Source organism: Lissotriton vulgaris, chromosome 1_1 (genome assembly GCF_964263255.1).
Source record: "Lissotriton vulgaris chromosome 1_1, aLisVul1.2, whole genome shotgun sequence".
NCBI classification, from domain to species: Eukaryota; Metazoa; Chordata; class Amphibia; order Caudata; family Salamandridae; genus Lissotriton; species Lissotriton vulgaris.
The window spans coordinates 1,028,236,717-1,028,260,371 of NC_141685.1; the positions used below are offsets into that span (position 1 = coordinate 1,028,236,717).

The 23,655-nt window shown below is 42.3% G+C and overlaps 1 protein-coding gene across 14 annotated transcripts in view; it reads right to left on the reverse strand.

The window, feature by feature from the left end:
• The window catches only part of CACNA1A (calcium voltage-gated channel subunit alpha1 A), a 1,308,076-nt gene that overhangs the window by 65,645 nt on the left and 1,218,776 nt on the right, over positions 1-23,655 (reverse strand). For 11 of the 14 annotated variants that reach the window (XM_086961990.1, XM_086962030.1, XM_086962039.1 and 8 more), the window contains one exon: positions 15,586-15,621. The exons of the other annotated variants lie outside the window; for them this stretch is intronic. In XM_086961990.1, coding sequence (XP_086818116.1) covers positions 15,586-15,621 — 36 coding nt within the window. The remainder of the gene's footprint in view (positions 1-15,585; positions 15,622-23,655) is intronic. 14 annotated transcript variants of the gene reach the window in all.

Sequence of the window (23,655 nt, forward strand, 5' to 3'; positions counted from 1 at the left end):
TCAAGAGCTTTCATGTGTGCAGTGTGTGTAACAAATGTGCAGTGATTAAATGTGTTGGTGAGTGAGTACTAAAGACAGTGGGATCCATTAAGAATGTCCCTGGTCCTGGCATAGCACAGAATTGGGCATGAGGTCTGTTCTTCCACACAGTTCAAGTGTATTGCTTGCATTCCTTTCCTGTGGCTGGAGTGTGGAGATCCAGACACTATAGGGAGGGCGATGACGACAGAGCTAGGTTTGTGAGGTGAGGATGTTTCCAGGTCAGGCGTGCTCTTTGTCTTTCTCTGATTACTCCTTCAGTTGGACTGATAACATCCAAGTGTGGAAACTCTAAAACTCATTGAACCTCTGCTATGGGTCCACCAAGTTGGAAACTGCCTCAGTGCTACTTGCTGTGAGAAGCATCACTATACACAGAAGCTGTGCCTGGAGAACAGACTGAGGTTAGTTGGAAGAAGAACCAGCTCAATCGGATTTGCAATTTAAGATAGTGGAACTGCATCCCTGCCTAGAAGATGTGTATATAAGTGAGACCCAAACCACATAATTTTGTCCTGGATCCAAATTCTGCCTGACCAAGTAAAAGTGTGGTCCACAGAGTACTTCAAGGACTTGTGCGCGACCCGGGCTGGTGTCTGCTTCAAAGGCAGTCTTGCCGAGGTGAGTGGACATCACTGGAGATCTGCGTTTTCTACTGGAGTAGCTGAGAATCAGCCACAAACAATAAGGAGCCTACCTGTCTACTAAAAAAGGTAAGGAGTCTGCCCGACCCTACAGGAGAGGAGTTTGCCTATGGAGAGAGACCCAGAGTGTCGCTTGAGACTGGGGGACATCCAGAGAGAGATCACTGCCCAAGAGCAAGCTGGGATTCACCCATGTGACATAGGGTCTTTATGGCCTCTCGCCACCGGCTCCTGGCAGGAATGGTTACAAACTGCTGCACCTTTGGCCCAGTCGGGCCTACAACTACCTTTGGCCCAATCAGGTGCTGACACTGCTGTAAATATTGTAGGCCCAGTCAAGGCTGCACTTACCTTTGCTCGGTAAGGGGCTGCAACTGCTGAGATTACTGTGGGGCTGATTGGTGCTGCATTTACCTGAGGACCTTTTGGTGGCTGCAACAGCTGTGACCATTGTAGGACTTATGGGGGTTTCATCTACCTTTGACCTGGTCACGGGCTGTAACTACCATTAATTGGCTTACACATAGCTGCCCTAAGGTGATCCAAGGTGACCACCGTGGGTGGCTCTGCACCTGCACTGAAGCAGCAGCATAGCACAATTGATCTGAGTGGGTGTTGCGATGAATGCAGCCCATGCCTCGCTTGACCAGCAGCCTTGAGTAATACTAATTCACTGCGGCCCTTGCTTTAGATGTGCATAGTGCCCACTTGGACTACTTGAGAAGAGTGAGAAGATGAAAATTACCTATTGATACATCGAAAAGTGGTAAGATTAAAAAAGATCTTGGAATGAGTATGCATTTGATTGTCTCTAAGACACTGCACCTGAGCTTGAACTATGTTTTATCTGAATTGCAGCAGGGGGGCTATGAAGAGAGAGGCCACCCAGGATGGACTAATAAAGAGCAATGAAGGAGTGAAACGCCACAAAGAAGGATCACACCCTGCAAAACTATATTTTCTTTATTTTTTGCACTTTTATATAGCACAAACTCGATCCAAAGGTGTTGGAGCACTTTACATCAGCACCAGTTACATTACACATTTGCTTATATACTGGAATATTAAATGAAATGCCAGGATCCCAGGATGTTGAGCCAGTGCTAAGAATTGAACCTGAATCTCCAGTTCCAAAGTCATCAGCTCTGGCCGTTATGGCACATCATCTCCTATTTTGTATAACACATTGGATTGTACTTAGTGCTACTGTGTGAATAAAAGTACTTTCTTTTCCTGAAAAGACAAGCACGGGCAGGAAGTTGAAGCTATTGTGGCTGTTGGTTGACTGTTAAGTGCTAAGCTTACACTGCTTCCCTGAGAAGTCCGTGGCCCCTCTGTTACCCTGAAAGTCAAACCGAGAAAGGACTAGTTTGGCCTAGTTTGCATAATCATAGTAGGACAGGTTCCAGGACACCAGTGGCAAATTACCTCAACCATCACAGTCTGAGCACAGTAGACCCTGTCTGCCCCATGGCTTCCTGAACATGTTCTGATATTATTTCTGATACTGTTGGGGTCTCTAATAGGTTGGTTTTAATAACGGATAGATGTATGTGTTACTGAGTTTAGTAGGTGTGGGCAGTTGTCTTGGCGAAGTGTTTAGCTGCTATCTGAGTAAATTGACGTGACCATGGTATTGGGGACCCATGCTATCCGTCTTCTGGCAAATCCAGGCTAAGTTGTGGGGTGAAGTTGATGGTAACACAATTAACTACCATTAGGGTGATTATTTTATGATCCAGATAAACCAACCAGTGCAATCAGTGCTCAATTTTGTTCATGAATATAAAGTGTAGTGGCTGGGGAAGAGATACAAAAACAGAATATATTTATAAAAAAAGCATCAATTTCAAAATAGTTACGTTTGTTGCGGATTAGATGAAAGTAGTGGACTTGAGAAACTATCCACCTCTGGTAGTGATCAAAATATATAATCCTAGGTGTCTAGTGAGCAATTGGTGACACGACAGGCGAAAGATGCAACCAGTGACATAAAAGAGATTGCTGTGGGACAGCTTTCTGCTGGAAAGAGAGAAACTAAAAAATCTTGAAACAGAATTTTAAAATATGTGGAAGACATCGTGTATAACTGTGTAGTCCTGCTCCATAAAATCCTTCTAGAGCCCTATCTTAAAGGCTGGCGGAAAAATGAAGAGTGATCTGGGGATCTCCGCTGAGATCTCTGGTACCAACTGACAAAGCTATTTGCACGGCTCACACAGGTAAATAGTTTCCTACGGGTTCCATTTGAATTCACGAAAGTTTGTTATGCACTAGTTAATGATTAATTCACACAAACATTTGAATGAGAGTCTTCCACATAAACATTTTCATGTGAGTAACCACTTCCAATCCTGGAAAAAGTTAGAAACGTAACCCTGACATGAGAACTCCTTTGAGGGTGTGAAGGAGAAGAGAATGTGCCTCAGGCTTCCAGGTGCAAATGTTTGAAAACCATAAATCTACACACAAGCAAGATTGTAGACCTTTGGCTACAGATTAATTACTTTGTATGAGAATGGGCCAACTATTGGAACCGTACAGAATGCCAACACCAAAATAATTCACGCTGTGGCAGTTAATGGGCTCCATATTTTCATTGCCAGCAGAGAGTTACAATGATTAATAAGAATTTCCTGGGCCTCAGAAATAGGATAAGAATATCAGATATGGGAGTGCTAAGCCACAGCCCACCAAGTGAAGAGAGGAGTGATGTCTTATTGCAGACTTTCTTTCCCCGGAATGAAAAGTGAGAGAAGAGGGCTAAAGTGTACTTAACAGCAAAGAGAAAATAATGCGTATAAGAATTAAAAAAACATATGACAGTTACCAAAATGGGGGCAGATAACAAGCCCCTTGCGCCACTTTTGCGTCGCTTTTCCAATGTTAAAAGTGACGCAAAAGTGGCGCTAGGGGCTTGTAAATCTGCCTCATGGTTCTTTCAACAGAGGAACCAATTGACTAACCCCGAAGAATGGGGACTGTTTGTCAGACCGAGTAGTTACCCCTGCCCTGGTTAATTCTCACTCTTGCACTCAGGTAGTAGACCACCTGGAAAATTGTTTTAAGTAAGGCATTAGGGAAACTTCTCCACAACTGTTGACTGCGGTTCTGATTAAAAGAACACTTCTCATTTCCACCGGCTTGCAGCACGTAGACAAAATTTACTTCTGTATGGGTGGGAGTGGAGGATGTGGTGGGGTGTAGAGAGGGCATGGGAGGAGAAAGAGAAAAATTAATAATTCATGCTTCCCTCTTACCAGAGAAAATTGCAACAAAGCCCTTACGCATTTTAATATGCTAGAATTCCTAGCCATCACAATTGGGTTTGATGTTCGCGCACCTAGGAAAATCGGATGTGGGAACACAGCTCCAGTCATGGTCAGGCGGAACAGAATTTCACATAGCAATTCCACTCGGCCCGAATTGTAACTGGGGCCCAAATTTGACTCTACAGCGTTTGAAAACAAACGCAGAAACTACTACTTTGGAATACTTAATGCAGTTACTGTTTGATCTGCCACAATGTGGTCATCTTTAGCCTATTTACATAGGTAAATTTACACATGAGTAAATCTACACATGTAAATTTAATCTGAAACTTTGTAGTAAATGTTCTACTGTTTGCTACTTACCATTTCCAGGTCTGATTTACAAACTGCATTTTGTAGAAAGTAAAGTAGTACTACGGTAGTACTATTTCGATATTACAAAAAGCAATTCACAAACCTACAAGTAGAAATCTCCACCACCACTTCTATCTTTTGTACGGGGCGATAATCATACATTAACTTTACTACTTATTAGTAAATGTAGGAGGAACCAGATGGGGATCCTGGAAAATGGGAACGTTTACTACTAAGCGCCTGATTCTGATGCGTGTTGGAAAGCTTTCCCACCTAGGGCCTGATTCTGATGCGGTTAGGAAGGCCTCCTAACGGCATTTGCTCCTTCCAAATCGGATCAGGAGCGACCCAGGGCCCAATTATGATGCGGTTAGGAACATATGCTCCCATTGAAGTCTATGGGAGTCCAACCAAATCGTATCGGGAAGCATCCGGATGCATTGTACTCCCTTGGTCGGACTGTCCCGATCCGAGTGGGTTGGAAACCATTTCCAACCCGATTCAGTCGGGAAGCATTTCCAACCCGCATCAGAATCAGCCCCTAAATAGGAAGAGTTTAAGGAGTGCTGAAGAGGGGTATAGGGAGGGATAGACAACTACCACAAAGAATAAGCCAATTCTAAATTTACTAGAGCCAAAAAGGACCCACATAGAAGTAAATGTTCTCCAGCTCAGACCTGGAATAAATTAAGCACCACACATTGCCAGCCACTGGTACTGCAACATCCTCTCCCAGAAAGTAATGGAGAATGGGATTTAAATTACAACCCCATATGAAATGTTAAAATTAAATAATTTGTTCCGATTTTTTTAAATATGATATAATTTATAAATTGTATTTATTGCTAAAAAAGTATATATAGTTAAACAAATAAATATGTTGTGATAACATATTTAATAACCATTTTTTTATTTACAAATGTTTGTAACTTTAATTATTAGAAAATAATTTAAATGAATTATGCATGAAACTTTTTGCAATTCAAAATACGTAATAAATATATATTCACATTTTACTTTAGGTGGGATTATTTCTTAATACAACCTTAAAAATACGATTGCATTTTAATTTAATATATTTAAATTATTCAAATATTTAGTTCAAAATCAAGTTAACAGCATTTTTGTTATTTTGTTCTGTGTTTAAAATAAATATACAAAATGTAATTAAATGAATAGGTAACATTAAATTTCTTTACTAGTTTTTAAAAAGTTTAATAAACTTCAAACATGTTCATTACACTTTACCACAGGGAGATCTCTGCCCTAGGGGCGGAGAACTTTGTCTGTGTGTAAAAATGTATTAGTTATAACTCTACTCTTGGAAATTTTCATGTAACTTTACACTTTGTAGTACATTTATACCCGGAAATGGGGAATAGCCAACCATAGTTAATTTTCTAAAAGTGTAAGAGTAAATTGACATGTGTACTTTTTTTATGGTGAGTAAGCCCCACAGGTTTGTGAATTGCATTTGATAGTAAGTAAGTAATACTACTGTAGTACTAATTTGTGTGCTACAAAATGCAGTTTCTGAATCAGGTCCCATATGTTTACCTATTCATTCCTTTTACTTTTGTTGCTGCTTTTACATTTTTTATATTTTTATTCGTGGTACTTCAGCAATGACCCGAAACATCATACATCTTATGGCAAAAGAGGAGGAGTTTTATTTTTGTAAGCCTTGCTAATGTTATGTTATGTTATGTTACCCGGATTTATTGAGCGCACAGATGCCCCAGCAAAGGGGCGTCCTGGCGCTGGTACAGAACGGAGATCCGGACAGGAGTGAGAAGAACACAACACAACAGAACTAAGGGACTAAGGGGAAAAGAAAGGTTTTGACAGCCTTCCTGAAAGCGAGGAGCCCATTGATAGCACGTATGTGGGCAGGCAAGGAATTCCATAGCTTGGCGGCAAGAACTCTGAAAGAGCGTCCGCCAATCCTGGATCTCTTGAAACGAGGCACTATGGCTAGATGGAGACCAGAGGACCTCAAAGAGCGTGCTGGGACATAGGGGGAGATGAGATGCTCCAAAATCTGAGGGGATGAGTGTTTGAGGATTTTAAACGTCAGAGTGAGAGACTTAAACATTATTCTATGAGCCACCGGAAGCCAATGGAGATTATGAATGGTTTTTCTGGCTGAACAGAATTTGGGTAAGCCAACCAGAGCCCTGGCGGCAGCGTTTTGGACGCGTTGGAGACGGGAAAGTTCAGCCTGATTGACTCCAAGAAAAAGGGAACTGGCATAGTCTAGTTTAGACAAAATCAAGGCTTGCACAATGAGTTGTCGGGTGGGAGCGTCAAAGAATTTAAAAGTGGATCGAAGTTGACGCAAAATCCCAAAACACGATGCAACAGTCTTTTTTGTGTGGACGGAAAAGCTCAGTTGGGAGTCAAACCAAACCCCAAGATTTTTGACTTCAGTGACGGGGGTAGGGGTAGGACCAAGCTCATGCGGCCACCAGTTATGGCCCCATAAATGAGTTTGTTTTCCCACAATGAGCACCTCGGTTTTTTTGGCGTTCAATTGGAGGAAATTGTCATTCATCCAGTGGGCACGGATATGAGTCCCTCACGGAACTTAGTAGCCTCAAGATCGGAAGCCCCACTAATGGCAACCGCCAGCTGAGTGTCGTCAGCGTAGGACACGATGGATAGGTTCCCACGCTTGGCGACATCAGCTAGCGGTTGAACATAAAGGTTGAATAAAGTGGAGCTGAGAGCCGATCCCTGCGGAACTCCCTGGGCGATCGCATGTGGTTTAGATTCGAACGGGGGGGTGGTGACCCTGAAGGAGCGATCAGATAAAAAAGATCTGAACCATTCAAGAGCCAGATTGTCCACCCCGGCCTCAACCAGACGTTGGAGTAAGATGACGTGGGAGACAGTATCGAAGGCGGCACTTAGATCAAGTAGCACCAGTGCCGTATGACCTGAATCCACCAACATGCGAAGATGTTCAGCCATATACAGGAGCGCAGTCTCTGTGCTGTGACCGGGCCTGAAGCCATTCTGTGAGGGATCTAAAATATTCGCAGAATGGAGATGGTTAACTAAGATGGTGTTGACATGGGCCTCAGTCAGTTTGGCAGCCCACGGGAGGAGGGAAATGGGGCGATAATTTTCAGATTTTAGAGGGTCAAGAGCAGGTTTTTTTAAAATAGGGATTACCTGAGCCTGTTTCCATGCACAGGGAACAGAGCCCGAGGACAGGGACAGATTAATAAGCTTACAAAGCGGGGGAAGACAGAGAGAGGCAGATTCTCTAAATTGTGCGGGCCGCAAAGGATCTTTAGGGGAACCCGACTTCACTCTAATAACAAGTTTGTTAAACTCATCCATAGAAAGCTCCGGAAGATGGGATAGTGTGATGGTAGTTTTAGCGGTGGCGGTGGTAATCTGACGAGATCCTGTAGAGCTGGGGAAAGCTCGATAGATACCTTCCACTTTACTAATGAAAAAGGCAGCTAAGTCCTCACAGTGAGAGGAAGAACAAATCTCCGCGGCAGAGGTTCTACAAGTAGTGAGCTCTTTAAGTGCCTTAAAGATAAGTTTAACGGGATTGGTGCTGGCACTGAACTCACGAGAAAAGTAGGAGGCCCGGGCCCTACAAATAGCTCTGTGGTACTGCTTGATGGTTGCAAGGTACAGAGTTTTGCTGACCGGGTTATATGACTTGCGCCAGGCTCTTTTGGCTTGTTTGCAGGATTTTTTTAACAACCAAAGAGAGTCGTCATACCAAGGACTGGAATGAGAGCGCCGTTGTTTGGTCTGAGTAGCAGGAATAAGCTTGTCCAACACACTAGTCAGCCAGTTGCAATATAGATCGTAGCCAGATTCAACGTCGGTGAATGGGGCCAAGGGGGCATCGCCCAAAAGCTGATGGAAATCGCTAAGTTTCAATTTTTTCCAAGGGCGCCTGAAAATGGCAGAAGTAGGGGCAGCTACAGCAGGACCTTCAAGCGAAAGATGACATTCAATTAGGTAGTGGTCTGTCCAGGCCATAGGCCTAGGGGGCAGGACTTGGACCGATGAAAGGGAGGTAAAGAAAGGGTCCAGAATGTGACCACCAATATGTGTGTTATGTTCAACTAATTGAGAAAGTTGGAGGGCCTCCAGGTCGGCACATGTACTACTGGCCGCCGAGGGACAAGGGGAGTCAAAATGGAGATTGAGATCCTCGACTATGCTAAAATTGGCAGTTTTGAGGGCCAGGGAGCTTACTACATCGGGGAGGGCAGCCCTAAAGGCAGCGTCGGGGCCCGGGGGCCGATAAATGAGTAGGCCCGAGAAGGCAAAGTGCGGATTAACAGAAACTGAGAAATAGGCACTTTCGCATCCCGCAATACCCATGGCCTTCCAGGTACATGGATAGCTGGTTTTAATAGCGGCTGCGATGCCACCCCCTCTAGAGTCACGATTAAGGGTGTAGATTGTATACTCCGGAGGGAGTGCTAAATTGATGGCAACCGAAGCGTCGTTATGGAGCCAGGTTTCAGACATGAACAAGATATCCGGAGCCTCATCGAGTAAGTCACGAACATCAAGATGGTGCTTCACCAGAGATCTAACATTGAGATGGTAGATCTTAAATAATGTAGGATCTGGTGGCTTACGGGAGACAGAGCAGTGAGTAGAGATCGGGGCGGGTAAGGGAAGCGTGAAGGGACAGCCGGGGCACCTAAAAGGGCCACATAGAGGATGGAGAGAAGTCTCAGAGCAAGGGGGGAGGGTCGGGCGAAGGCAGAGTAGGTCAATTTTAGAATACATGCCTGACGGAAGCTAAAAGCAAGAAGACGTACCAGCCAAGGTGCAGAGCCCTGCCCTAGCGCTACCTCAGCGCTGACGGGCGCAGACGGGCAGGACTCTGGCACGACTCAGGCGCAGTGAAGGCGCGAACCGCTGCGCGTCACTGCTGCGCGCTAGGGCAGAGTTTAAGAAGGGCGGGCGGAGGAGGGCCGCAAGGCTAGAGCACTCGGTCCGGCGCCTCTAGAACGGCGCGTCCTCACCCAAGATGGCGCCTAATAAGCTACCGGCAAGCTAAGAGCCCACAGAACCCGGACCCGCAAAGTAGCGGTGCAGGAGCCAATTATGGTGCAAGTGGGGGCCAGGAGTCCCTATTAAAATCAGGGGACAAAACTCAAATGAAAGAAACCAAAATATCAGAAGCGGTAAGTTAAAAAGCGCGAAGCGCTATGCAGCGAGGCGTTGCAGCGTGAGGGTCTCAACCACACTGTATGTCCAGCGAAGAGTTCTGGCGAGCCAGGCGATGACCAGCCTTAAGAAGGGCGGGCGGAGGAGGGCCGCAAGACTAGAGCGCTCGGTCCGGCGCCTCTAGAACGGCGCGTCCTCACCCAAGATGGCGCCTAATAAGCTACCGGCAAGCTAAGAGCCCACAGAACCCGGACCCGCAAAGTAGCGGTGCAGGAGCCAATTATGGTGCAAGTGGGGGCCAGGAGTCCCTATTAAAATCAGGGGACAAAACTCAAATGAAAGAAACCAAAATATCAGAAGCGGTAAGTTAAAAAGCGCAAAGCGCTATGCAGCGAGGCGTTGCAGCGTGAGGGTCTCAACCACACTGTATGTCCAGCGAAGAGTTAGATATGTCTAAAACTCCTCCTAGCAGATTCTATATTTATTTTGAGTTTTTATAGAATGCTGCTTGTCAAATTTGTTTTACTTTAGAATTCTATATGGCTAAAGTCTGTGTGAGGTGAAAAAAAGAGTGGGTGTTACAGTCCACATTGTGATGGAGATCCTTGACTGATATTTTTGAGTGACAACCACCTAGAGTGCGGACTTTGGTTAGAAACAAGATGGAACACTTAAGCTGTTGGTATAAAAAGCAAAGGGTGTATGACTCTTCCATGTGAGACTAGAATTCAGTTTCACATCTAAAACAATAAAGTGGTTCTTTCAAAGTTATCCAGCACCGGTATCTTGCATGGATTCACATTCTTACACTATTCCCTGTCGTCTGGCTGGGAATACTCAATATTCAATTTTTGCATAGCAGTAAACGTATAGACTCAATTAATATAGAAAACAGCCATAGTCTACTTGAAGTCTGCCTACCTTATTATGTGACAGTAACTCTGGCCAATGAAGGGCAGAGACACAGAGCTCAAGTCTACTTAGAGTATCCAACTGCCACATATTCGGGGCTCGTCAAGAGTAAATAAATTCTGGAACCTCAAAAAAGGGCAGAAAGGAAGGTTGCATGTGCATCTATGAGATATACAAACCTTTGAGCGCTGGGTTTTCTATGGTTGGTATTACATGCTTGAATCTGTAGCAGAAAAGAAAAGCTATAGGGCAGAATCAGCCTCACTTTAACCAGTGAGGTTCGGCAGCACCACCTGTCCCATGGTAGACAGCTCTGGGTATACATCAAAGCACTTGTGAGACTTCTTCAGGTCACTGCTTTGTAAAGGGACCTTAATTCATGCTGATAGTACAGAATGTTGCTCTTATGTCCGTGTGAGACTCCCAGCAAGTGAGAAAGATTGAATACAAAAATGTCATTAACCCTTTCACAATCCTGGAATAGAATACAAATGGAAAATCCCTTTTCTTTAAGTATCTTAAGATAGCAGCCAGATGTATTCTAATGGATGAGGTAGGGTATTGCGAGGGACATAGTGAGTAGAAATAGGATCTGTTTGTTCCTATATTCTAAAAAATGCCCATTGACATTACATAGAGTTCTGAAAACCGGTGTTCTTGTGTATGCTGGTCAAGCCCGGACTGGCCGTAGCGGGCACTGGACAATACCCCGGTGCGCCGTACAGGTGGGGGCCGGTTTTGGGCCCCTGGGGGCCGAATTTGTTACAGAGCCGTTTTTGCAGCAAAATTGGCCGAAAATCGGCCCTGGCAGAGAGCTCGGCGGCACCCCCAACCCCCGAGAGGGGGGAAGGGGGGCCAGCCGAACACTTTGCCAGGGCCGGTTCTGGTTCCCAGTCTGGCCCTGATGCTGGTGCTATCAGTATTCTGTGCATGGCTGTCTCCTCAGCATTCACAAGACTCAGGGGAACAGCAGAATTAGAGGAAGGGTATAGAGAAACTGACCAAACCAGCTCACCGGAAAAGCCCCATTCCAACTCCAAGGGCAGGTCCCTCTACTCGAGAACAAGGGGCACTTGTTAGTCTGGTACACTGCAAACAGGTTCCAACAAGTTACCCAGCACTGAAATATGAGGGACAGATGTTTGTTGTCTATCTAATATTTGTGACTTCGGGTTAGCTATATTCTGAGCCCACCAGGGTGGATGTTTGCACCCCTGGACACCAGCTTGGTTGAAATGTCCACATCTAGTTTCTTAGCCCAGTATTTCAGGCACTGAGCTTCCACAGTCAGAGCCAGAGACCTTGTTCGTCCCAGTTTCTGAATGTAAAACATGATCATGGTGTTGTCCATGCAAGTCATCACCTGTGACTTCTTCACTCACGGGAGGAAAGCCTTGAGGGCTATCCTGACAATCATGAGTTCTAAAAGGTTGATGTGCCTGGGACCATAGACAAATGAGGTGAAGTTCCTTCATTCTAGATTTCCATGCCAGCAGGCAAGCATCTTCTGTAAGACAGACTTGAGGCATGTAAGGGCAGTTGATTGAAAAAAAAATTGGAAATAAAGTATTTTGTGGCTAAAATATTGTGGTAAGAATATCAAGCACAAGAATATTGTGAAGGTAAGTTTGGGCAAGCAACGTTTTACTATGCGTAACACCACATATGTGTACCATGACATTATATATATCTTCAAGATGCATAAATGTGCCGTTAAGAATAGTAACTCTATATGCACCTATTTGCTCCTACCTTATCAATATTCTTGTCCTCTATATTTTTGCCACACATTATTATTGTCCTTGATATTCTGTTGTATCTGTGAAAATGCTGTCACAATTTCACCTCCAGAGCACTTTCCTCAACAGTGAACTGACTGTGATGTGGTAGTACCAATCCCCATCGACTTGGTGCCATTGCATACTTAGCTGTTCTTGACTGAGTAGACAGGTGAACGTGTTTGTGTCCTCTCTTTGCAGAGGGTAACCCTTTCTGTTTTTTGCTAGTACTTCTGTCACCTCGAAATATGATATCTGTTAAGTGAGCAGAGTGGACATATTGGGGGCAAGAGCTGGGCCTAATACTGACATTGGATAAATGGTCGCCTGGCACGCCAAGGTAAATAAGGCAGGCTTGAGGATCCAGTCGTCAACGTAACCATAATCAGTAAGATCTCATCTCACCAGGAACCGGTGCTATGCACTCAGTGAATATTGTTGTAGTGTCTCTGAGGTCAATGAAAATGGCCATGAACTTATATCGCTGTCCATCTACCATGAAGCAATTGTATTTTCTGTATGACAAATGGATCAAGATGGTGAATTAAGCATTCTGTAAGTCAATGGAAGCCAGGAAGGCACCATCTCTGATAAAAGGGGAGGTTTCCTATAGAATTAACAAGTGGTAACACTGTTTCTTGAGATATTTGTTAAGCCTAAGCAAATCTACTTGTGGGCACCATTCTCCATACCTTTTATGCAGAAGACAGAATCTTGAATAAGATCCTTGACCCTTCAGTGCATTAGGTTCCGTTTCCTTAGCACCGTTTAAAAGCAATATGCGGACTTTGGTTTTGGTTCAAGTACATTGAGCCTGTCTGATGTAATTTACTAGCAAAATGATAGAAAAAAGTGATGTCTCAAAACAGCAGGTCAAATGGGAGTAAGATGAGGAAGAGTGTAGGGCATGTTTGTGTTTGAACTGTCCTCCAGGTCTCCTTTGATTGTACCTATTGTTTTGACCTATTTATGGCAGCTCACGTTGATTATGGAATGAGTAAAATTTTAACCATCAACTGGTGGTAGTTTCGAAAATTACCAACCAGAGGTTGCTAGCCATTCTCTTGAGATTAAAGTTTGTAGCTAGAAATTTCTTGGCTACATTGCAGTTTCTGATGATCTTGCTGTCTCTGTGTCAGACTTTATCATCTGCAGACTATAGAAAACTTGCTTCCCATACATATTGTCTCCTTTAAAAAGCATGTCCATAATCCTCCACATGGTTTCAGAGTGAAATGATGTACTCTTATTTGATCCAAAGTGGCATAGGATTGTGGCATTCCTTAATTGATAGAAATTAGCTGTTGGCAAGCCCATGAATGCAACGACTATTCTAAGAAACCAAGCCCTCCTATATGACAACTTTGGTTTGAAGCCCGTACTCTTCTGGAAGTAGTCTATAAGTGGTCTTGTGTCATACTACAGCTGTTTTTAACACCGCAATATAGGATGACTGAGGCACTGGCACCTTTTACTGTGCTCGCGACAAACATTTGCACTACCTTGCAGCACTCCTCCCTCTCTGCAAATGAAATTTAGGTGACCCAAGAAGGAAGAAAGTTATCATGAAAGCACATCTGAAGGTTTCTGACAGGAAAGCAGATTCAAAGAAATGTGGTAGAAATCTGGTGATTTAAGTCTCTATGGAAAGTGTGGGTCAGTGGCTCTCAATCACATTGGCCAGAGCTCAGGTCACATAATCAAGAGGATACATCAAAAGTAGCTTGGGGATATTTTCAATATTCATTGAGTTTATAAAATTCCCCTATGTAAACATCGACCACAGAATATGCCCAGCGCCAGCCAGATGATGTAGAATAATTCAAGCATGTGCATCCACCTGTGATTTGTAAAGAGAAGACTATCCAATCTTGGACCTCATCCTCACATATGTATATTATACTGAGCTACCCCTCTTCAGACATTCATACTTGACAGTCACCATCCAATAATTTGTATTGTCTCCATTAAAAGACACAGGATATGTTATCGGAACTGGAAAGCAGTATGTGGAAAGCACGAGGATATCCTCAGACTGGAAATGCTTCCTACTCTCCTGTACAAAAGGGACAGACACTGCCGTATACGAATATAAGACACTTGCACAATATCACAGCAGTTAGCTGAGTACAATAAGGCCAGCCAGATTGGCACACAATTGCAGGGAAAGCACCAAGAGTTAGAGGCAGGAATGGAGTTTACAAACAAGTTATGCATGCAAGGAAGAGATCAGTAAAGAGTGAAAACATAGCGAAGAGTGTGATAGTACAGAGAGTTTATAGGGAAATTAGAATATACGGTGCATGAGAAATACATATTACTGAGTGTGGAAGATAGACCAATGCCTTACAAAGCAAATACAGCATTCACCAGCATGTAAACTAAAGACCAAAATAGAGAAAAAACACGGACAAAAAAACATGAAAGACCTGACAACCACAATGGAATGTAAGAGTACGAGAGAGCGCAGAGGAATGTGTGAGGGAGGGAGAGCATATAGAAACGTGTGAGGAAAAACTAATTTGAGAGAAGTCGAATGTATAAAGTCAAATGAGAGCAATAGAAATTTCAAAAGAATGTTAGTAGAGGAAAAACACAAAAAAGTTGTGAAGCAACCAGAACAAAATAAGTAGAGAGAAATCATAAGAATAATGTGTGAGAAGCAGACAGCACAACGAGGCAGATAACACAGCAGAACATGTGTAGAAGATACCACAAAAGAATGTTTGATGAACAGAAATCACAAAGGAATGAGTGCTAAAGAGAATTCAAAGAAATATATTATTGACAGAATTCACACAGGAAGGACTGCAGAAAAGAGCACAATGGAGTATGTGTAGAGGAGAAAGTACACAGTATGTAGTGCAGAAGAGAGTACAAACGCAAAAATATAAAAGATACAGAAAGCCGAAAGGAGCTAATGTACAATAGAGCACATAGAAATGTCTGAAAAACAGAAAGCACACGGGAATTAGTGCGGAAGAGAGTGTAAAAAAGATCTGAGGAACAGAGCACAAAAGAATAAGTCCTGAAGAGAGCCAAAAGAAATTTCAGAAAGCAGAAAGAAATGTGGGAGGAACTTAAAGTATACAAAATGCATTTGATAGAGATCATGACAAGTGTTTGAGGAACAAAAAAGCACAACATAATACAAACAAAACATACGGCATATAGGAAAGTGTGAGGAAAACACCATACATTTATGAGGAATATAGTGCACCATGGAATGTGTGAGGAAAGTGGTATAAAGTAACATGAAAAACAGAGGCAAAGGGACATGTGAGGGATAAAGCTCACAAAGAAAATGTGTTAACAGACAGCACTAAGGAATGTGTGAGGATAAGAGAGAGAACAAAGGAGCATATGAGGAATAGAAAATCATAGTAACGTGTGCGGAAACAAGAGAGACCAAGATATGGTACATACACTGAGATAATTCCCACGAGGCCGCACGTTCCTCCTCTGTCACAGCCATACAAGACGGAGCACACAAAGTGTAAATATAAAAGCAAAAAAATAGGAAACCAAGAGACAAGGAATGAAGGGAACAAATAAAACAGGGAGGTGGGAGGAGAAAAGCCAGGGAGGGAAAACAAGAAACACAGGATAACAGGAAAAAAAGAACAGAAAATATTCAAGTTAACAGCCAATAATAATAAAAAAAGAACATAATTAGTCACACATCACAATATTAAGACTAGTTTGTTAAGAAAACAAAAATACAGAAAAGCATATACAAACACAAAGGTACAAAACAGAAGAAAAGTCAACTGTACGGATAGGGTAAGACAGATACACAAAGCAGGGCACATTTTCCAAGCTCAGCCAGCTCAGATCACAGTAACATAATCAGGGGTCAAACAAGAAAAGTGCCTCTGTAGCCAAGTTTGGACAGTATATGAGGCTCACTGGCAAGTGTAAGGGAGGACATTGGGGATATCTCCTCAGTTAACAAATACTACATGGTGTGAGAGAAAAAGGTAACCATGGACTAGTGTCTCGGGCAATACTTGTCCAGCTGAGGGGCTAGCTTTACAATGTGGGCGTGGAAATCACCAGGAGAGGTCCCAAAATGTAGGCTTTTATGGAATAGCTCGACCATGATACAAAGGCACTGTGAAGGATTACTGTGTCGCTGATTTCCTTAATACCAGATCCTTAAGGTTTGACAGACTCGTTCCAAAGGTAAGCAGGAATTCTCTCACAAATTAAGGCAGACCTGTTCTTCCAAGATACAGCAGGTCTGTTCACGCAAGGTATAGAGGATATGTTCTTCCAATATAAGGCAGTTATCTCAACTAAAGTATGGCAGACTTGACCAATTCATGGAATGATAGACCTAAGGTATGGCAGACTTTTCCTCCCCGTAAGAGCTGTCTACCTCTCCCTCAACAGATGCTAGACCTCTCGTGAAAGCAACGCTCTCATTCAGACAAAAGGTTCCCACATGTGCATATGTTTCCTCGCATAACTCTCATTCACATGATGCAGTTTGCGCACCTTTTCTGGAGCACTACAGAAGTAGGAACTTATTGCAAAGCACTAGAATTCTGTTAGCACCCTTATCGAAAACCAAACATATATTCCCCCGATAAGTATGCAGGGCATTTATATAAGATGAACACGCTGGGAATAAAATATATGTTTGAAAGTATAAAATAGCAGTATACGATTGACAGCACTCTTGTACCTTTTGATTATTTACAAAAGTCTCAGCAGCTGTAATAGAGTAATAATATGTATGTATGGTGAACAACTTGGAAACCCACACAGTAGGCATATGCATAGATCTGTAGAATCTACCATTGATCAAACCACTCACTCACCCAACTCTAGGCCTTGAGGTGTCTGGTAGTTTTCCTTCTCTATAACTGAATATTGACCTTCATCAGGCATCTGTATGAGACTCTGTGGCCAATCAGCAAAATGGTGGCCTCCTAATGTTGAGCTGTAGGTGGAGGTCGCTCTGTTTCTGGTGGTTTGGGAACTTCAATTCTGTGTCCTGATGCGTGTAGTGACACAGTAGCATTTTGCTAAGGTGGTTGGGAAGGCTGAGGAGCAGGTTCTGCATGGAATCTTGTATAATAATCTGCCATTATATGGCACATGTCCTTAATGAGGTCTACAGGCACAATCATCACAGGATGTTCTCTACAGACCTCAGACAATTTCATAGGGGTCATAATGGCAAGCGCAGTGTGCTTGCGCATCCGCCTATTCCTGTTGCTGATATTACAGGTAATTTGGGTGGCAAGATTGAGGTTTGCGCTAAGGGTAGTACCCTTGTTCTTCCACCATGTCCTTGCACTTTATTTTGACCTTCTCCAGGGTAAATGCAGCTCCATATCGGTCAATAGTCTGACTCATCTTCTGTCTCTGTTTCGAGGAGCTTAGCAGGTGGTTGAAGAGGTATCATGTTAGGTGAGGTATTTTCTGGGTGTAGTTATGTAGGCCGCTTGTCTTTTTGAGTCTTATGTCAACAAATAAATTGTTGATGGTGTCTTCGTTGATGGGTCTCTTCTCAATGGTTCCTCCATCAACAGGTCGTTGAGGGGGTAGTCGACAGTCAAGCCTCAAAGCTCTTCACATATCACTTGGATGCTTTTTTTCTGCCAAGAGAATTGAGAGCTTGATCCGGATTTATCTCTTAAGGAGGCGTCTCCCCATCTTTATTTGTCTGTAACCACCTCAAGTGTCTTCCCTCAAAAAGGATCAATTTAGATTACTTTTCAATCTAGGTATTTTCCCTATCCTAGACGAAGAGGTGCAAGAATTTTATATATAAAATCTAAGGAAAGGATAAAAAAATGTTTTTCTTCAGTAAAATAATGAGTAATTTGTTTGAAATCAGATTAAAGCAATGGGACTCCCTTCTCACATGATATGCAGTGAGGGTAGGGGCAATCTCTTCAATGGCTGAAGTTCGGATCTTTTAATATGCAACTAAAGAGGCACTGTTTGTACTGCTATTACCAGCTTATTGTAGGACTCCGACCTTGAGGAAGGGAAATGATACAAGCATGTGAATCTATGAAAGATACAACGCTGGAGAAATAATGAAATCTAGTACTCGTCTTAATTAGAGATTTTTGCTTAGTTATTATACTCACTATTATTGTATGTTAATTGGTTAAGGTGGAAACAGCATCCTTACACCATGAGGTAATGGCAGTCTGAGCAAGGAACACAAAGTTCCTAGAAAGTCAAACGCAATCAAGAAAAATCCTGTTGGCTCAATATTAATAGCTGTAATGAAATTCAGTGAACAGTAACATGGTATTTTCTTAGCATACATTCTTTTTCAGAGGTATTTAGGGTTACACATTTAAATAAAATTCAGAACATGAAAGCTTACTTTATTCATGTAATGATTTTTGGAGTGAATTATAACTAGTATCAAAATCCAGGAATGTAAATTATACATATGAAGTTCGAAAGGAGTTACTATAATGTGGCTGTATTTGAAGGAAATGTGTATTTATGTTTTATTTTGTGATTCGTTGTAAATTAACAATACAATTATTTTATTAAAAATAGAAATCCAGAATGGATAATAGCACAACAAATTGAGACCATGAAGATGCTCATTGAGTTTGAAAAAAAAATCAAAAATACTCATGTGGTTTTCGATTTTACATGCTATTATTTATCCCAGATGAAACAAATGAACTTTGCAATTCACAGGTTCTTAAAGAAATGAGTGATTGTAAATGAAGGTTGGTTTCAAAGTGCTAAGAAAATAAATTAAAAGTTGAATTTAGATTGCATATCCCTCACTTACACTCCTAGCAGAAGCATCAAGTGTAGTGCTTGAAAAATGCATACAAGTTATCCCTTTGCAGCAGCAATACAGAAGGCTCTGATTTGCTCATACTTGGAGGACATAACTGAAGCAATCCTGTCTTTTACAACATGCGCATAGACATTTGCAAGAGGATTTGACCTGTGTAATGAATATCAATGTTGCCTAATCTCAAAACTACCCTTTTCTCAATTCACCCACAAACTCAACCCTTTTCTTTAATGACATGGCATCTAACGTCTTCCTCTTTTTCGTGAATTCTGCATCGTTTGTTGGCTACCAAACAGTCCGAACATTATTGTGTTTGTATAACTTATTGCATATTTGTATATTATGTACCCACTGTTATCCAATTATATTTGTTGTGTATTTTTATATAAACCAAATCTTCCCACACTGGATCTATCCACTGTTAGGGCATGCACATACTGTTACGTTCAATTTCCGCACCGCTCCATCTTTTTCTTTTTGTAACATCCATGCATTCCTTATCTTTAGCTCATGTTAACTTGTTCATTTTTCTTTGCTATGTAAAGCGCCTGTTGCCCCTCGGGGCTAAGTCCACTCTATATAAATAACAAATATATCTTATTAAAAAAAATACACTATGATATCCATTTCAGCATGTTGGTCTCGGAGCCTGATTACATGCATCAACCAGGGAGGTTGTAAAATTGGTCAGAGCAACAAAATTCCAACTTCCTCTCGTGGTAAAAAGGTAAAAAACATGTAACACCTATCATAGGAAGTTATTCCTTGGCTGGGGTCATATGATGGCACTTGAAGAAGACCAGGAGATAGATTTCCTCAGTAAAATGCTAGTCAGACAACACCTTTAAAGAACTGAGGAGTAAAAAGAACCACAATGACCTTATGGAACTAGTGCAATTTTCAGAATGAGGAAAAGCAAAAAGGTGATAGATGGGTTGCTTCAATGAATCTCAGACACTGCTAATTATACTTGGCTGAAATCCAGTTTTTTCTCACTCAGCCCCTAAAATCTGAAACCTTGCTTATGAAAATCTACCTTAGTCCTATTCTAGTAGGAAAAATGTTGGTGAACTGAGAAAAGGAACTCTTAAGACCTCTGAAGAACTCAGCATAGGAAAAAAAACACTACTGACTTGTTTGTTCAAAAGCACACTTTGCCTGTTGTTCGCTGATGCACATTGTGGAAGTAAAGTTACCCAAAAGATCAAGTTACTTATCTTTGGTAACATGTTATCGGGTAGAGAATCCATCTAGCTGCAGATTCCTTACTTTAAATTATCCCCAGGCATTAGAGTGGATCTGAAAGACTTTCAAGCATGATAGTTAGTGGCGTCGTTAGGCTCTGCGTCTGCGTCGTCCGCGCCGGAAGTGACATGTGAAGTACCTATATAGGCCCCACTTCAGCACGCTGACTTCAGTCACTTTCGCGACTTTCCACACCAGGAGTGCAGAGCCACAATGAGCACTGACTACTGCTGTGACAAACTAAGGCCCTGACAAGGGTGTCCCTTACACCCTAATCAGTTCACAGAGCGGGCAGAATCGGTAAGGAATCTGCAGCTAGATAGAGTCTCTACCAGATAAGGCATTACCAAAGGTAAGTAACTTGTTCATCTGATAGTGACTTCGAGCTGCAGATTCCTTACATTAGAATAGATACCCAGGCAGTACCTCCCTGGAGGTGGGACTGCAAAGCCAATTAAATCAGAAAGCCCAGCGGGACCAAGCAGGCGAAGTACCATAGTTACGCGGACGATACACAACTGTACTTGAAGATCTCCTCTCCAGATTACATTAATACTTTAATGAAGCGCTCCAAAAAACTCAACAATGGCTAATACATAACCATATAACCATCTGTTACTAAACTCCCTCAAATCAGAATTTCTCCTGATTACACCCGCAACCAAGAGACCCCAACACAAAATTGGATCAAAAATATCTCTGCACTTAACTAATCCCCGCATATGGTGGACTCCGCTTGCTCCTTAGGTGTCACCCTGGACAAATTTCTAAATTTGCAAGGTTCCATCAGTGCTACTACTAATAGTACCAATCATCAGCTTAACATTCTCAGGAAAATCAAATCTTTTCTACCTACCGAGGACGTCCAGTCAGCATTCCAATCCCTTGTTATTTCTCGAGTAGATGTGAAACTTCAAAATCAAATGCGCTTGCAAAATTGTGTACCAAATAAGCATGCCCTGTCAGTATCTGTCTTGATGTCTTGAAGTGCCTTGAAGAGTGTCTGACTATCATATGGTATAACCAGGACTTTTTCTTGTATCTCAGACTCAACCAAAAGAAGTGTTCTTCAACCAGCCTTGCGGATGGAAACACCCACCCCAAAAATTTGGCAGAAGCCCACATTGGACACATTCATGGTGAGGCCAACCACGGTAGTTGAGGCATTAGCCCCTTCTCTATGTCTCATATGTCCTCATAGAGATACAGTAAAGGGCTCCCCTTAGTACATACTCCCTTGTTCAAAGTGTCAATACATTTGCATTCCTGATTGAGAGGCAGGGGATAGGCGTGACTGAGTAGCAAGATCTTTATTTGGCAGATACCACAATGACTGAATCTGAGTATGGGTGCCCTGTGAGGCAGGCTGAGGCTGAATCTGGAGCGCAATACTTTTTCTCTAACCATGCAACCACTGCTGAACGGTGGCTGGCATTTTTATCAGCTTGTTTCCCTCCTGCTAGACTAAATCTAGACCAGAAATGGATTTGATATACTTCCTAGGTTGTTCTATGAAGTCACACAAGTAACGCTGCTGTTCTGCTGAAGTCACAAGGCCACACTTCTTTGCAGCTCACGCCAAGAGTGCATGAAACTTGAAAATGTGACCCGACGAAACATCTTGCTCAATGTCTGGTATCTGTAAATCCTTGCACTTTTCTGTGACTTGTTCGTCATCATCGTCATCAGTTTCCTTTTCTACCCTCTATCACAGTATTGGTTGTAATAGGGTTCCACAGTCTTCATAATCCCTGGGCCACTATCTTCAAAATGACCATCAAGTAGAGACCTTGTGGCAGTTCAAGCTCATAATCTGGGACCTAGTGCACTTTTGATAGACATGAACTGTATGTGGTCTGGGTGGTTTGGTGTCTAAAAGAACCTCTTCAAGATCATCTTCTTCTGTGTAGGTAAGTAGTGAAGGACATTGAATGAAACTCAGTGGCACCTTTAGCAACTATGGAATTGAAATACCTCCAAAATCCATTTTCCCTGCTGCCAACAGAATTACAGATGGTGGAAGATCTGTGAACGACTAGAAGATGCCTGTTGATTAGGAGTTAATCTTAGAGGATATTGAGGTTACCGTCCATCAGGTAAGTGCTGATGATGACATGGTGGCCATTGGCGAGGAGATGGTGAATGAGGTTGACAGTCAGTTGCCCATTGATAATGAGTAGCCTGTTGATAATGAAGTATCCATCAACAACAGCAAGGTGTCAACTGTCCACACAGGTGCCTGTAGACAATTAAGTGTTGACAACAAATTCAATGACAAGGTTTCTGTCAACTGCGTCTTGTCAGTTGACAGAATGTATCCTCTGGAAGGTTTTTTTGGGATAAAAGGTAACAGAACATCAATTGCAGATACGTTTTCACCATTTTGACAGGCGAAAGGCCACAATAGCGGTTTGTGACTGTATTAGGAGAGGTGAACTGCTTTTTAGAGCAGAAAGGGATTTTAGTTTGTTCCTCTTTTGTGAACACCTTCAACATTTCCTAGTATTTTCTTTTTTGTGTGTCTTTTTTCACAGAAGTTGTTGGTGGGGGATGTCTCACGGAATCATCGCCGAGTAAGGGCATCCCCTGAGGTAGAGGTATCTCTCATTTGCTCTTAAAAGAATACATTCAGTCACAACAGTCTTAGAAGATAATTTTCTGCAATGCCTAAAGTTAAGGATAAAGGCAGTAAATGCACTCAAGGTGTGGTTCAGCTGCAATAAGTTGCAAAAAAATTACCTGGAATTACAGTTTTCTGACATTGGTATCTTTCATAGATTCACATGCTTGAATCATTCTCTATCCTCAAGCTGGGAGTCCCAAGGGAACTTTTAATAGCAGTACTGAAGAGTTGCATTGTAAAAACAACATAAGTAATTTCACTTTAGTAGCACAATTATCTCATTTGAAAAGACCCAAACTTCCTACAGAGACAAGAGAGTACACTGAAATCCCTTCCCCCCCAGAAGGCCACTATACTTCAGAATCCTATATTACCTGAATGAAAGGATTTTAATAATGAAAGCCTCTGATTAGATAGGAGGAAGCACTTTATGTGAATCTATGAAAAATACTTACATGGAGATCTGTAGTTACAGGCAAGTAACATATTTTTTCTCCAGCACTGGATCTTTCATAGAATCACGTGAGAATCAGAATAGCTAATAGTATCCAGTAAGCAATCCATATACATGATATACATGTCGTACAACGTCATTATGAGTAAGATTGAAGAAATGCAAAAAAAAGTTCATCGCAATGAAAGAAGTAATGCAAAATCACCAACTAAATGGTTTTGAATGATCAAAGTAAATTTTCAAGCATCTAAGGACATTCAAGAAATGCAGTAAGGTTTCTGCACCTGTGGCTAGGTTTTAGAAGAATGCTTTGAGCGCAACTAGTTAATTGAGTTGACAGTCAAAAGGTACCTTTGGTGTAAATTTTGGACTGGTGTGCAA